The sequence below is a fragment of the Drosophila navojoa genome, chromosome 3 (genome assembly GCF_054131105.1).
Source record: "Drosophila navojoa isolate 15081-1374.11 chromosome 3, UAZ_NAV_1.0, whole genome shotgun sequence".
Classification (NCBI taxonomy): Eukaryota; Metazoa; Arthropoda; class Insecta; order Diptera; family Drosophilidae; genus Drosophila; species Drosophila navojoa.
The window spans coordinates 10,748,174-10,761,287 of record NC_142891.1 but is presented as its reverse complement, the minus strand read 5'-3'; the positions used below and the strand labels follow the sequence as shown (position 1 = coordinate 10,761,287).

The 13,114-nt window shown below is 38.6% G+C and overlaps 2 protein-coding genes across 7 annotated transcripts in view; one reads left to right on the top strand and one right to left on the bottom strand.

Moving 5' to 3' along the window:
- Positions 1–361: 361 nt before the first annotated feature.
- G6P (Glucose-6-Phosphatase) lies at positions 362–1,854 on the top strand. The gene is made up of 4 exons (XM_089258288.1): positions 362–849; positions 908–1,382; positions 1,444–1,562; positions 1,629–1,854. Exons 1-4 carry the CDS (start codon positions 530–532, stop codon positions 1,822–1,824), a joined length of 1,110 nt encoding a protein of 369 aa, XP_089114414.1. The 5' UTR covers positions 362–529; the 3' UTR covers positions 1,825–1,854.
- A 2,029-nt stretch (positions 1,855–3,883) lies between these two features.
- The window catches only part of nolo (ADAMTS-like no long nerve cord), a 92,183-nt gene continuing 82,952 nt past the window's right edge, over positions 3,884–13,114 (bottom strand). For 4 of the 6 annotated variants that reach the window (XM_089256818.1, XM_089256813.1, XM_089256815.1 and 1 more), the window contains 4 exons: positions 8,097–8,555; positions 6,067–6,429; positions 5,784–5,934; positions 3,884–5,691 (listed from right to left, as the gene is read on the bottom strand). In XM_089256818.1, coding sequence (XP_089112944.1) covers positions 5,555–5,691; positions 5,784–5,934; positions 6,067–6,429; positions 8,097–8,555 — 1,110 coding nt within the window. In that variant the 3' untranslated portion in view covers positions 3,884–5,554. The remainder of the gene's footprint in view (positions 5,692–5,783; positions 5,935–6,066; positions 6,430–8,096; positions 8,556–13,114) is intronic. The other 2 variants (XM_089256814.1, XM_089256816.1) reach the window with 1 other exon arrangement.

Here is a 13,114-nt window from a genome sequence, read left to right as displayed (position 1 = left end):
TTGGACAAAATAATTTAATGAGTATTTAGTATAATTAAAATAGTATATTCCATCATAATTTTATACCTTTGTTTATTTTGTATAAGAAAAATCATTATTTATAAATTATAAAAAAAAAAATTTGGTAACTTCGTATGTAATTAAAAATATCGTAATAATACTAATTGCTTGGTATTATAATACTAAGCCACATCTGTTAATAATGATTTTTCTAACACAAAAATATATAGTCACGTTTACAAATAGTTTAATAATAATACAAAATTCAATTATATTTAACGATAACAAACTCTTTGGTCACTTAAACAGCTTGCTAAGCAGTGCACCAAGCAGTTTTACACCCTACGCAAACAAGCAGTTTACCACTAGCTATGCTCAATATTGTATGCCTCCACTGTAAGCAGATCATGCGCCTGCGTCATTTACAGCTGTTTGCTGGCAACTTGCAATGGAAACAGGATTCGCACGGTAAACACATATCCTGGGCTAAATATTAACTAAATCTCTAGTTAAGCAGCACAAATATTAAATGGAACTGGATGTGCTGCGCCTAACGGCGGACTATTACCACAAATTACTCGATGCGGAGCTGCACATCAACGAATGGGTTCAGGATAGGCAAGTCAATGGGGGATCACAGGCAAATCCGATGTATTATAATATATATACATACATTGCTTGCAGATTGTTCATGGCGGAGCCCCTCTTTCGTTTTATCAGCGTTTACCTGGAGCCCAGCAATCTGTTCAATGTGCTGATACCTCTGCTGGGCATCTGTGGACAGGATTTGCTCACGCATCTGGTCTGCGCGCTGAGTTTGGTCAGTGCCGTCAGCTCGTTTGAGAAGTGGCAAGTGCTGCAGCTGCAAAATTATTGTAATTGTCGTTTAATGGAACTTCATTCGCAGGATCTATCCGGACTGGCGACCCCTCTGGCGCCTGCGTGAGCTCTTTGCCAATGAGTACGCCATTCGGCCGAGCGTCGCCCTGCAGAGTCACGATCTGAGCTGCGAGACGAGCGGCGGATTGCCATGTGCCCACAGCATGGCATGGACGGCTCTGCTAATCGTGGTCAGCATGCATCTGCCCATGAAGAGTCGCTGCTCCGGCTGGCGGCTAGCCATGTACGGCCTGATTGGCTGCTGCATCTTGAGCATGTGGCTGAGTCGCCTCTATCTGGCCACCGAGTATCTGCATCAGTGCCTCTTGTCCACTTATCTGGCGATAAGTCTCTTGGCCAGCTGCCAGAGGCATTTGCAATCCCTCTATGCCCAGCGATGTAGTTGGCCAGTGTTGATGGTTCTGCTGCTTGGCTGCCTCGCCGTCGCCGTTTACTTTCTTAAGCTACACCTGGACATTGATCCGCATTGGTCTGTGCGGCAGGTGAGTGGCTTGAAGAGTCTCAATTGCAGTGTTTTCGATTATTAAATTACATTTTCTGCAGGCCTTTAAATGGTGCGCCGAGCCCACATACATGCGACATGAGAGCAGTCCCATCTTTCTGCTGGCACGAGATTTGGGCAATCTAATGGGCGTTGCTCTTGCCTTACCTGTGGCGCAGCTGTATGTCTATAAGTTCTTGTATTATATTTATATTTGCATTAATATTGTCTTTACTTTTACTTGCAGAAGAAATTACGATTCGAAATGTTCACATCGCTTTGTTGGCATTGCTATTGTAGAGTTGCTTAACTATATCCTGCGCCTTGGCACTCCCAAACAGCATGGGCGCTTTCTCTTCCTGGGCTATGAGTTCATACGGAATGCCCTGCACTCACTGATACTGGTCAAGCTACTGCCGAAGCTCTTAAGTAGAAAGAGTTGAATTTTGTAAAATAATTTATTTATAAATTGTTATTTTTCAAATCTTTCAAACAAATAATAAAAATCACGCTCTTAGACGTAGTATTTTTAAAAAATAAATTGCTAAATGAAATCAAATAAATGAAGCCTATTTATTCTGTTTTCTGTTTCTGTTATTTGCGCAGCTGACTTAACTTAAAATCACTCAACTATTGAGTGCTGTTAATTAACAGCAAGCTTACGATCCACTCTGTTAGTTAACATTATTGAGAAATTTAACATTTGTCACACTGTAATCCACTGATTCGCGTTTCTGTTCGCCTGGTACTTCGACCAGATTTTCGGGCAAAATTGACGACGAATTGAATCAGCGTCGGCTGCCCCGTGAAGATAGGCAATGATTTTTGTATTTTTGATGTCTGTAAAATGACCCCTTGAAACTTATTTTGTATTACTAAAATACAAACGTTGAGCGATATGCCAAAACAAATTTTAGCTTGATTGAAAGTTTTGGCATTTAAAAATTTTTATTTTCATTGGTAAAGTTGTTTTGTGATTTTATTTTTAATACCAGTTTTTATTTGTTCCAATAAAATACTACACAATAAATATAAAGCCTTGAATAGTGATCTTCGAACTCAAAATTAGTTTTTATTTGTATTTTAAATATTTTGTTTACAAACATTCGTTTTTTATTAACAAAATACGTAAAATAAAGCTCGTTAAACATTTTATTATGTACGTGGTCTACAATATATATTTCCAATGTAGCATATGTCTTATAATTTTGCGGGTGAATTGCATAAGATCAGAAGAAGAGCGTAGTCAAATCCAGGTGCAGCGACAGCTTTTGAGAATAATTTTTATTTATTATTGGCTGAATTTAAAGAATAAAGAACATAGCATACTCACTCGTATGAAACTGATTTGCTTAGCAAAAATGCAACCGACTGACCTTAGCGAATACTAGTGAGCGACTGAACGCTGCTGTTAAAAAAGAAAACAATGCGAAATCGCAAGCAGCATTAATACAACCAAACCATTTCTCTCCTTCTCTCATATGCCAATACATTGGCGTGCATGAGTTCATACAAAGCTCGGCTCATCCTCAGCTCTCTCAAGAAATCTATATATGTATGTTTATACATATGTACGCCATTGATCCGTTATTGCATACTCGTGCGCACTCAGTTTAACACCCAGAAAAACACTCGAAAGCTTTCAGTCTCATGTTGTCCTACGATTCGTTTCTTCATCTACGCCAATACATACAGCAGTCATGGCGTATATGTATGCATGCATAGGCCGTCCCGTTCACGCCATTGCTGTGCTGTTCTCATTAAATTCTCGCAGATTGCGATCCACAAATATCGCCACTGATCCGTTATTGCATGAGCTTGCATAGAAAGCGCTCAGCTCAAGCACATTGCTTCTCTTACGATCCAAACACGGTTCTTTTCTCTTTCATTTTAGTGTATTTAAAACGGTTTACTAAAAGTAAGAGAAGGGAGCTAAATTTACCTTCCACTACTGTACTAGATTCGGCTCTCAATCACGATACAAGATTCTTGTTCATTCTTTGTTGTGTTGTCTTGTGCTCCTCTTCTTGAGTGGAATCTGGCAATGAGCGCAAGGAGGCACTCTAGTGAGAGAGTGCTGTAGGGCTTACTCACACACACGTACTCACATACACTGTAACAGATCTAAATTCATATTCTTGCAAGATTTTTAAACAATATTTATTCTGTTATTTCACTTTGCTTGTTTTTTTTTCGGGTTCTTACAATATTTAAGCAGTTGCTTTCGTATTACATTTTACAATGTTTTGCTGTTGCTTAAAATAATTAATATATTATGTTTTGCATTGTTTTATTTTATTTTATTTTATTTATCTTTATATAATGCTATTTTATGTGTATGTAAATTGTCATGTGTATTTGTGTGTGTGTGTTGTTTTATGTTTGTGTATGTTTAACATTGGTTATGGTATGCATTTTAATTAGTTTGTGTATGTAATTTTTTTTTTATAATCTTTACTTAACAAGTTAAATATTCGATTTTCGTTTCGTTTGCTTTAAACATTTGTTTTTGTTGGTTTTTCCTTTTCTTTTTTTTTTTTTTTGGTTTATAAATTTTAGTTAGCAGCTAACGGATTTACGTTTTATCTTTGCATTTAGTTGATACATATATATTTATTTATTTATATAAAACAAGTTGTTTTTTTTTTTAATACAAAATATAAACTAATTACAAATATTTTATATTTATATAAATATATTTATGTATTTATATTTAATAACATTTATGCGTGTAAATAAAATGTTTATTTACAATAACTGGACTTTTGAATTTTCAATAGCTTTTGTTGTTTTTCTGTTGTTTTTAAATGCGCAAGAGGAAAATTGTTTTTCGTTTTTCATAAGTTAATTAACATATTTTTCTAATCAGAATTGATCTCCAACACAAAATTAGCTGAACTTAGCTTTTAGTATTTGCTAGAATATTTACATAATGTATTTAGTTTGTATACTTTTACATATATATGTATATATATTGGTAAATACCTACCAAATATACATACACAAATAATTTTATGTTTTTGTATAATATGTTTTTCCACATTAGGTAACAGTGCATTAATTTCATTCAATATTTTGCTGGGCTAGTTTTGTGTCTTATTTGAAGTTACAGTTACAAATGGCAAGTGTTTTGGGGGGCGTTTGGAACATTTACTTTTCGCTTCTATTTTTATTATTTATTATTTATTAGTATTAGTTTTTTTTTTCGTCTTCGTATTTTCCATTAGCTCACTAACATTATATCGATTGTTATGTTATCTATACTGCAAATTGTTGCTTGACTTTCCACGGTTTCCCAAGTAGCGCCGCCCTATATTTATTTATTAACTGTTTTTTATTCATTTTGCTTTAATTTTGTTAATTTGCAACTGTTTGGGATTTGGTTGCGTATTTCAGTATTTATTTGCAATATTGTTCAAAATACTTTTAGTATCTAATTCTGGAATTGCTTAAAGCAAAGCCGCCAATCAAATGCTGGCAAATCAAATGCTACAAATTACATTTATCTATTATAATAATAATAATAATGAAATATCATTATTATGTTATCTTAGGGGATCTTTGCTTTCGATCGCATCAGGGCATAATTAAACATAATTTGCGCTTAGTTTACGAATAGTTGTAAATATTTGCTCACATCATATATTTGTATATATATCTGTATATGTATATGTATGTATATGCTTATCATTATCTGTAGATATATGTATGTTGATGCATCTGTGTATTTGTTGCTTATTAATGTAGACAAAAATTTCAACGAAATTACTGTGCATTCTTTTTACTCGAATTGATCTGCGTCTTCCAATTACATTTAACTATGCCTTACACATCGAAGTCAACTAAATTGCACTCTTCCTTAGTCATAATAGATTCATGGAGTTATTGATTCGTTGAATAATTGATTCATAGTTTCATTGATTCATGATTCCTTCCTCATAGATTCAATTACTTAATTACTCATTGATTCAGTAATTCATTGATTTAGTGACTCATAAATGAATTGATTCAATGATTCAATAAATAAATAACTCAATAATTCATAGATTCAGCGATTCATTGATTCATTCATTGACTCATTCATTCATATTCATATCGTTCAGTGAGTGTACTCTCCATGTACTTATAGTAATTGCTTGCTTGATTTTCGTCCACTTCTAAGCTGTGTCCGATCTACTGAAGCTCTTCGAGTTGGGGCTGACAGGAGCCGCAGCACTTCTCCTTATAGCGATGCAGTCGACAGAGGCCCATTGAGCGGGCATTGCGACAATAGCGAGAACTATCACGACAGCCAGCCGAAGTTTTGCCCACTGTTTATGAAATACATACACACATACATATATATTGTTCAGGATTAATTCGATTATGGATATGGATATTGAGTGTGGAGCGTGAAACTTACCCTTGGACTGGCATGGCGGACTTTTGCACACCTTCATGACCGCGGGGCGTGGCTGATGCTTGCACACATTGCCCGCGGGTCGACGGCTGCCATACCAGACGCACTGCAGAATGCGGAATTTGATGCCCTGACGACCGCAGGGCGCATTGCACTGTGTGAACGAACAGAAAGCAAAGCAGAGAGCCATTGCAATTGACATTAATAAAAGATGCACTACCATAGCCAAAGCCATAGCCATAGTCGTCGCCATAGCCATGACTGTGGCTGTTGTATTACCACCTACCTCAGACCAGGGCTCCACACGCCAGACGCCCTTGCAGCGCTCGTTGTAGCATTCCTGCCGTGCCGCCGGCCTCTCGTACTCATCGCAGGCGGTGCCCGCGCTGCCGTTCTGATACCGGCAGTGGACCTCGCGCCGTTGCACGGCCGTGTTGCGGCCATGGCAGCGCGACTGATGGCAGAGAGTCCACTCGCCCTTGGTCCAGTGCGGACAGGGCTCGTTGCCGCAGCTCTGGAACGTGTCGGGCATGTCCAGCCCCTGGCTACGGCATTGCGAATTCTCGACGATGTCGACGACGCTGCCATCGGTGGCATTTGACATCGTCGTCTTCTTTGTTGCCACACGCCGGCAGCTCAGCGTGCGACGCTATGGAGGTGGCAAAAGAAACAATGTTTACTGTTAGTTTTCTTCTCTTACACTCCCCCGCTACCACTGTAGCTCTCTCTCTCTCTCTCTCTCTCTCTCTATCACTGCCTTTACTGCCACACATAAAACAATGGACGACGGGCGGCCAGCCAACCCTGCCTGCTAAAATATTTAAACTCGTCCTCAATCTCTTCTTCACTTCTACATCTACTTCGTCCTTTGACAGACCCTGACTTGGGTTTTGGGCTTGCAAAAGTGGAATCTGTGCAGCCAAGGCAAAGCCAAGCATTCGGCTAATTATTATATAAGTGTTGTCTGTGGCTTGGGGAGTTCTGCTTCTACTTCTACTGCCTCTACTTTTGTGTCCGCTTGTGCTGCTATTTCTGCCTCTTCTGTTTTCTTTTTTCCCAGCCCCGTAACAAAGCTAATTTGGTAAAGCTTGTTTGAATGGAAACTTTAGAGAATTGTTGTAGCAAATATTTGACTTCAGTTAACTGAAGACATTTAGATTAGGAATAGCTCAAAATCAAATTTGTTATATAGAGATGAAAGAGTTAAGCGACTACGGCGGGTAGAGTTCACAGTTATTTGTGCTGACAGACGAGAACTTTATTAGTTATGCTGGCCTATGAAGTGAGAAGAGTAGATGTATTTGATTTGTAGAATTCAATTTAACATTTTTAAGGAAGCATAGAAGGCATTAAACTGGGGAGGGGAAGAATATATTGATGTCAGTTGACTGTATGGAAAAAGCAAATAAGTTTCTGATATGATGATATCATTCATAATGTTATTAAGTTCACTTTAGTATAAAAAAATGAGTTCATTCATATCTTCTACTGTTTTTATATTTTGTATATATTGCAGCTTATTTAATCATTTATAGTATGTGGCTTTTGGCTTATCAAATTAATAATGCATTTCTGTCTTCCAGCCAAATCCTTTTAATGGAGCGAATAATTGTCAGTTATTGATGGCAATCGATACTCGAAATGCCATTCAAAAATCAGCTGTCATGCAGTCAAAGCTAAAAAATATTCCATTTTTTTTTGGTGGTCGATCTGATTTTACAATAATTATATGAGGTTAGATTACATCAATGCCAAAGCAACACAATTTTATGAATGCAAGTTTTTAATCTATCGTTTATTACTGGCTATACCGCTTGATTTATATAGGGAAAACCATTTATTGGAGTATGAAAAGTGTGAAAATATTGAATTTATATCGACGAAGTATTTAGACCCTTTTGCGTATGGGATAGCTCCCACTCCTGCCTAAGCCACTTAGATTGATTATAATATGTATTCACTCCTACTTCTTCTTCAGTTATACTGTTCCATAATAAATCTAATTATTTATTAGATTTATAAATCAATTTTTCTAACTTTTCAAGTCCCACCCAAAGTCTAGCTTTGCCTTAGCTTTTCTTAGTCCGCTTCAAGTGAAATGTTTATTGATCAGTTAATTGCTAGATTTTACTTAGATTTCAGCATGATTCCATATATATTCGTGGAACTAATAAATACTTAATAAAGACACATTCTTTTCCCGGCTTCCTATTTCCCCTTTTCACTTCCATAATAATAATTCTAATACTAATTATTATTATAATTTTTACGTCCTCTTCCCTTGCTCTTTCTCTAGTTTTTTTTTTTTGCACTCACCTGCAGTCCGCTGCCGTCGGCTCCACATTCCTGCGAGCACTTGGACCACTCGCCCACCTGCCAGCTGTAGACGTAGTCCTGTTGCGCCTCCTCCGCATCCCTGCTGCTCGCCCGACTGCTGCTCGAGGTGCTGCTGGGCGGCAGTGTCACTGTCGTGGCCGTTTCCCAGCGTGCGTGTGGCATATGCGGCGGCACATTGTCCACCTCCTCCTCGAGGGGCTCGCGGTGTTGTTCCAGGTGCGGCAGCTGCAGATGCTGGCCGGGCGCGGCGACTATGCGACCTGCCTCGGTGTGGTGCAGCTCTTTGGTCAGCACGCGGACGGGTTCGTCCTGTTCGTAGCGCTGCGGCGGCAACGGCGACGGCGACAGCGGCTCTAAATCGAGGCCATAATTGAGCGCCTCGCGCTGCAGCAGGTGCTGCCCGCGTGAGTCCTTAAAGCGCTGCAGCGGCCAAAGCAACTGCCATTTTGGATAGCGAGGGAATAAACATAAAGCAAAGGGTTTAACGTATGAGAAATGTTAGCTGCAAGAGCAAAAATAGTTTTGGCACGGAAAATAGATTGCTAAAGAGCCCGCATGCAGCATGTGGCATGCAGCAGGCAGCATGTAGCAGGCAGCAAAGCGGCAGAGAGAGAGAGAGAGAGAGAGCAGTATCCAGTCAGGCAGCATCAATTGGGTGCTGTGTTGTGCTATGCTACGGTAAATTTGCACGGCCGTCAACGCGTTTCCGTTTCCGCTTTCATAACGTGTGCGCTATCAGTTCATATAGGGTTGAGGGTATATAGGTATGTATGTGTGTGTGTGTGTGTGTGTGTGTGTGTGTGTGTGTGTGTGTGTGTGTGTGTGTGTGTGTGTATGTGCTGTTCATGCATGCACACTTGAATTGCCCTCATCAATTGCTTCACGTTGACTGACTACGTACTGCAAAATCCGATTAGCCATTGAACTCAGCTGCCACCCACACTACTCCCAGTCCACCCACCGTACGGCCAGCTTAACCCAAACTCCATACATTCTGTATCCAGCCTCCGACGTCCCCCTACCCTCCACCCCCTCGAACAACTTTCAAAGCACACACACAATGCCGCTGCTTGGCACTCGAGCTCCATGCAAAAATTTGACTACCAAATGCATTTTTGGCCAACAATTTTCTAGTGCATATGCAACGCATTTGGTTTTTGACTTTTGTAAAGCTTCTCATTCCATATAGCACTTTCAATGCTGCTGTTGTTGTTGTTGTTGTTGCTGATGCTGTGGGCCAGCATTGTCTCACTGTCAACATCATCGTCGCTGGTCGTTTTCATTTACAGTAGCACCCCCTCGCCCCCCGCAGCCACAGCCACAGCCACCCGCCTCCTGCCATTGGGTCGTTGCACAAGCGAAAAGATGATTTCCCAAGTGCCACTTGAAACCGACAAATACGTTTCGCAGTTTGCTCTTGTTGTTGTTCTTGTTGTTGTTGTTGCTGCTGGTGTTGCATCTGCTGCGCTTTTATGTGCAGCTGCTAGGCTAGGCTTGTGTATTATTTGTGTGTATGTGTGTGTGTGCCGTTGTCATTTGTAGCTCGACACTAACGCCAACGCCTCCTTATATAGCCTTTTATTGTCACCGCAATCGCAATTGCAATCGGCATTGCTCTTGTTGTTGTTGTCGTCAGAGTTATTGTTGTTGTTGTTACTGCTGAGCTGCTGTCAATAGGTATACCGTAGGCAGCATGACCAAAACTGTTGGCAACCATTTACAGCTGCTCTCAGCCCGTATAGCAAACCCCAAGCTCTTCACGTTGCAGTCGTTAAACGAAACTTTTGCCTGCTCTGTGTGTGTGCGTGTGTGTGTGTGTGTATGTGTTTTTTTGTAGCTCAGGAAGCTAATGCCAATACGGTAATTAGTGCCGTACCGATAGAGAGAGAGAGAGAGAGAGAGAGAGAGAGTGAGAGAGAGAGAGAGAGAGAGTGAAGGAGGCAAAGAGCGAGACTGAGAGAGAATTTCAGCTTTTCTTTGCTCTTCTATTCGTTGCCAATTTTGTCTTGCTTTAAAGCTCAGCTTTTACGTAATTTATGCAAACAAACTTTGATTGAAAATCAGATGAAATAAATGAAAATTTCGATTTTGTGGCATTTATAGCTATTGATGCAGCAGTTAAAATTATTTAGCCCATTGTCGGGAAAGACAACAGAAACTGGAGATGATTTTTTTGGCATGGTGCTTAAATCGCAAAGTGAATCATATTTATGGAAAATTGCCGGTAGATATTCATTTTGTATTTACATATATGCATATTGTATATAAATATTACTAGAAATATTTAAAGATTTAAAAAATTGATTTTTTAACCAAATAAAAGCTTAAATATTGCCAAACGAAATATAGAAATATTTATATTAATATATATGTATATTTATACTAATATATAAATGTATATTTATATTAAATTAATTTGGCATTATTTAAACTTCCTTTTAGTTAAAAATTAATAATTTAAAATTTAAAAAGTTTCGTAATATATTAAAATGTAATAATAATAATTGCCTCAAGGCTTTTGTCGCTCTGCTTTAAAATTTGGTATTTAGATTTAACTCTTTGTAAGAATAAATAAATAAAAAATAAAAATAATAATATTATCTCAGTTGACTCATTTCTCGTATTTAAATATTGCTTAGTTGAAAGGAATTTTTTTATACTTAAAATCATTTTGGTGAATTTACTTTTAAATAGTGAATTTGAATAATCTCTGCAGATTGCTTAAATGTGATGTGGAGTACAAGTCTGAGGAGATATACATAGTTAGCTTAGGCTCGTTCCTCGTGCCATTAGCAATGAGATAATTTATCGCTTAGATTTGTACTACAAATTCAAATTCCTATTCCCCATTTCAATAGGCATTCACTCATCCACATTCCGTTAGAACATTCTGAAGTTTTTGCAACTTCCGCTGAGCGAATATCACACTAATTACAAATCTATAATTAAATCAACTTCTCTTTTCATTCAGCACATTTTTCGCTCTAATTAGCGAGTGCTGTCATTTATTTAAAATATATATGCGAATTTATATATTCATCTACATATTTATATGTACATCTATGCATTTTTATTCTCACAAAAAGAAAATACTTTGGGGCACGCACATCGTTAAATTCTCACGCCTGACAAGCGGAGGAAACGTTGCCAGAGACAACCAGTTAACCAAATAGCAGTAAGCCAACAATCAGACCAAAAAAAATCAAGAGACAGACGGGAGGGAACGACTAGAAGATGCCCTATTTTAGAGAGCTACTATGCATATCTATATAGTATAGTCAGATAAAGAAATATGTATGGGAAATATGGTCTAACTAGATGTAAATCAAAGATGAGGCAGATTACGCGAACCCATCATACCCTATGCAGCCATTTTACAGGTCATAAAAGGCAACTCATAAAATGTGCGAAATATTTTCTTTTTTCATTTTCATTTTATGTATTTTATTTATTTTAATTCTTGAACTTAAATTAATTTGAGTTTAAATGTTGCATTTAACAAACGCAACGAGTGCTGCAAATTACATTGCAGCTTAAATGGAGCGCAGCGCCGCAGAGCCGGTGGTGGCTGCCCCGAGGGCGTGGCTATCCTGTGAGTCTGCCAACATCCTGCGAGCGGAGCATTAATAAATAGTCGCAATCAAAATTAAAAGGGCTGCAAAACTCTGCAAACATTTCGCTTCTTTAAATCATTTTGCGCAGCGCGTAAAAGAGGAAAACAGAAAGAGTCAGAGAATGAGAGAGAGTGGAAGTGTGAGGGAGAGGGAGAGTGTACAGCTGCAGGATGCAGTGTTTGGCAGGATACAGTGTTGCCTAACGCACCAGCTAGGCAATGTCTGTGCAAATTTATAAACGCGCTTCGACTGAGCTTTAGCTAAAATACGATTTTTGGCCTCGCCAGTTATATAAATTTGTCTGGCATGTCCGGGACCTACGCCACTCCCATAATTAATAGGCCAAAAATGCTGAGCCATAAATTTGTGGGACGCAGGCCTCCGAACCGAGCCGAGGCATTGATGAAGTCGAGACTGCTTCGGCATGGCTGCCGGCTGCTGTTCTTGGCTAATTGGTAGTCGCAGTGTAAGCAGTTCAATTACATGCAAAATGGCCAAAATGCATTAGCCTGGCCAACAGCCAATTGCATAATAATGCCCATAAAAGCCCAAAAGAGCCAACTGCCAATTGGCAATCAATGAAACGAAACTGATTCACCCAAAGACAAATTGCCTGCCTAATGAGCGGCACTCGTTCAGTTGCTGAGGCAACAGTGCAATTAAAAATTAAATTACCTAGGTACACTCAGGTATTTATATGTATGTATATATATGTGAGAAGATAGACAAGTATATAGCAGGAGAGAGAGCTCAAGTTGGCTATAAAACCAACTCGCTCATAAAAGCAGCGAAATATTGAATAACATTAAAAGCTAGAGCTGAGAGTGCTGACTGACTTGAAGATACCCTGACTAGAGCTGAAGATATCCTAATATATGGCCAAAGTACAGGAAAGCTGAGTTTATTCTTGGTTAATGGCAAATATGTAGAAGAGAGTATATTTCATATATTTAACATATCAAAAGACTCGTAGAATTAAGTAAACAGCATTCAAATGCATTCTGAAACAGAGTATTAGTGGACAACTAAGAGTTTTGACTGACTTGAAGATACCCGGACTTCTTTGCTTCTTACTCAATGACGAATAACTAGAAGATAATATATTTTATATATTCAAATATATCAAAAGACTTATGGAACTAAGTAAACAGCATTCAAATGCTCTTACTTAGTCTTTGACTGACTTGAAGATACCCGAACTCTACGTCTTACTCACTCCCAATCACTCCTTCTCCTCCTCACTCCTAATCACTACTCGCATACTCTAAAATTCATAGATTTAAGTAGACAGCAGAAAGCTGCACAGCATACCCACATCTACCCTATTCAAATACAGTCTTAAACAGAGTATTTAATGCAACTCGGCTGTCTTGGCTTAAAAGA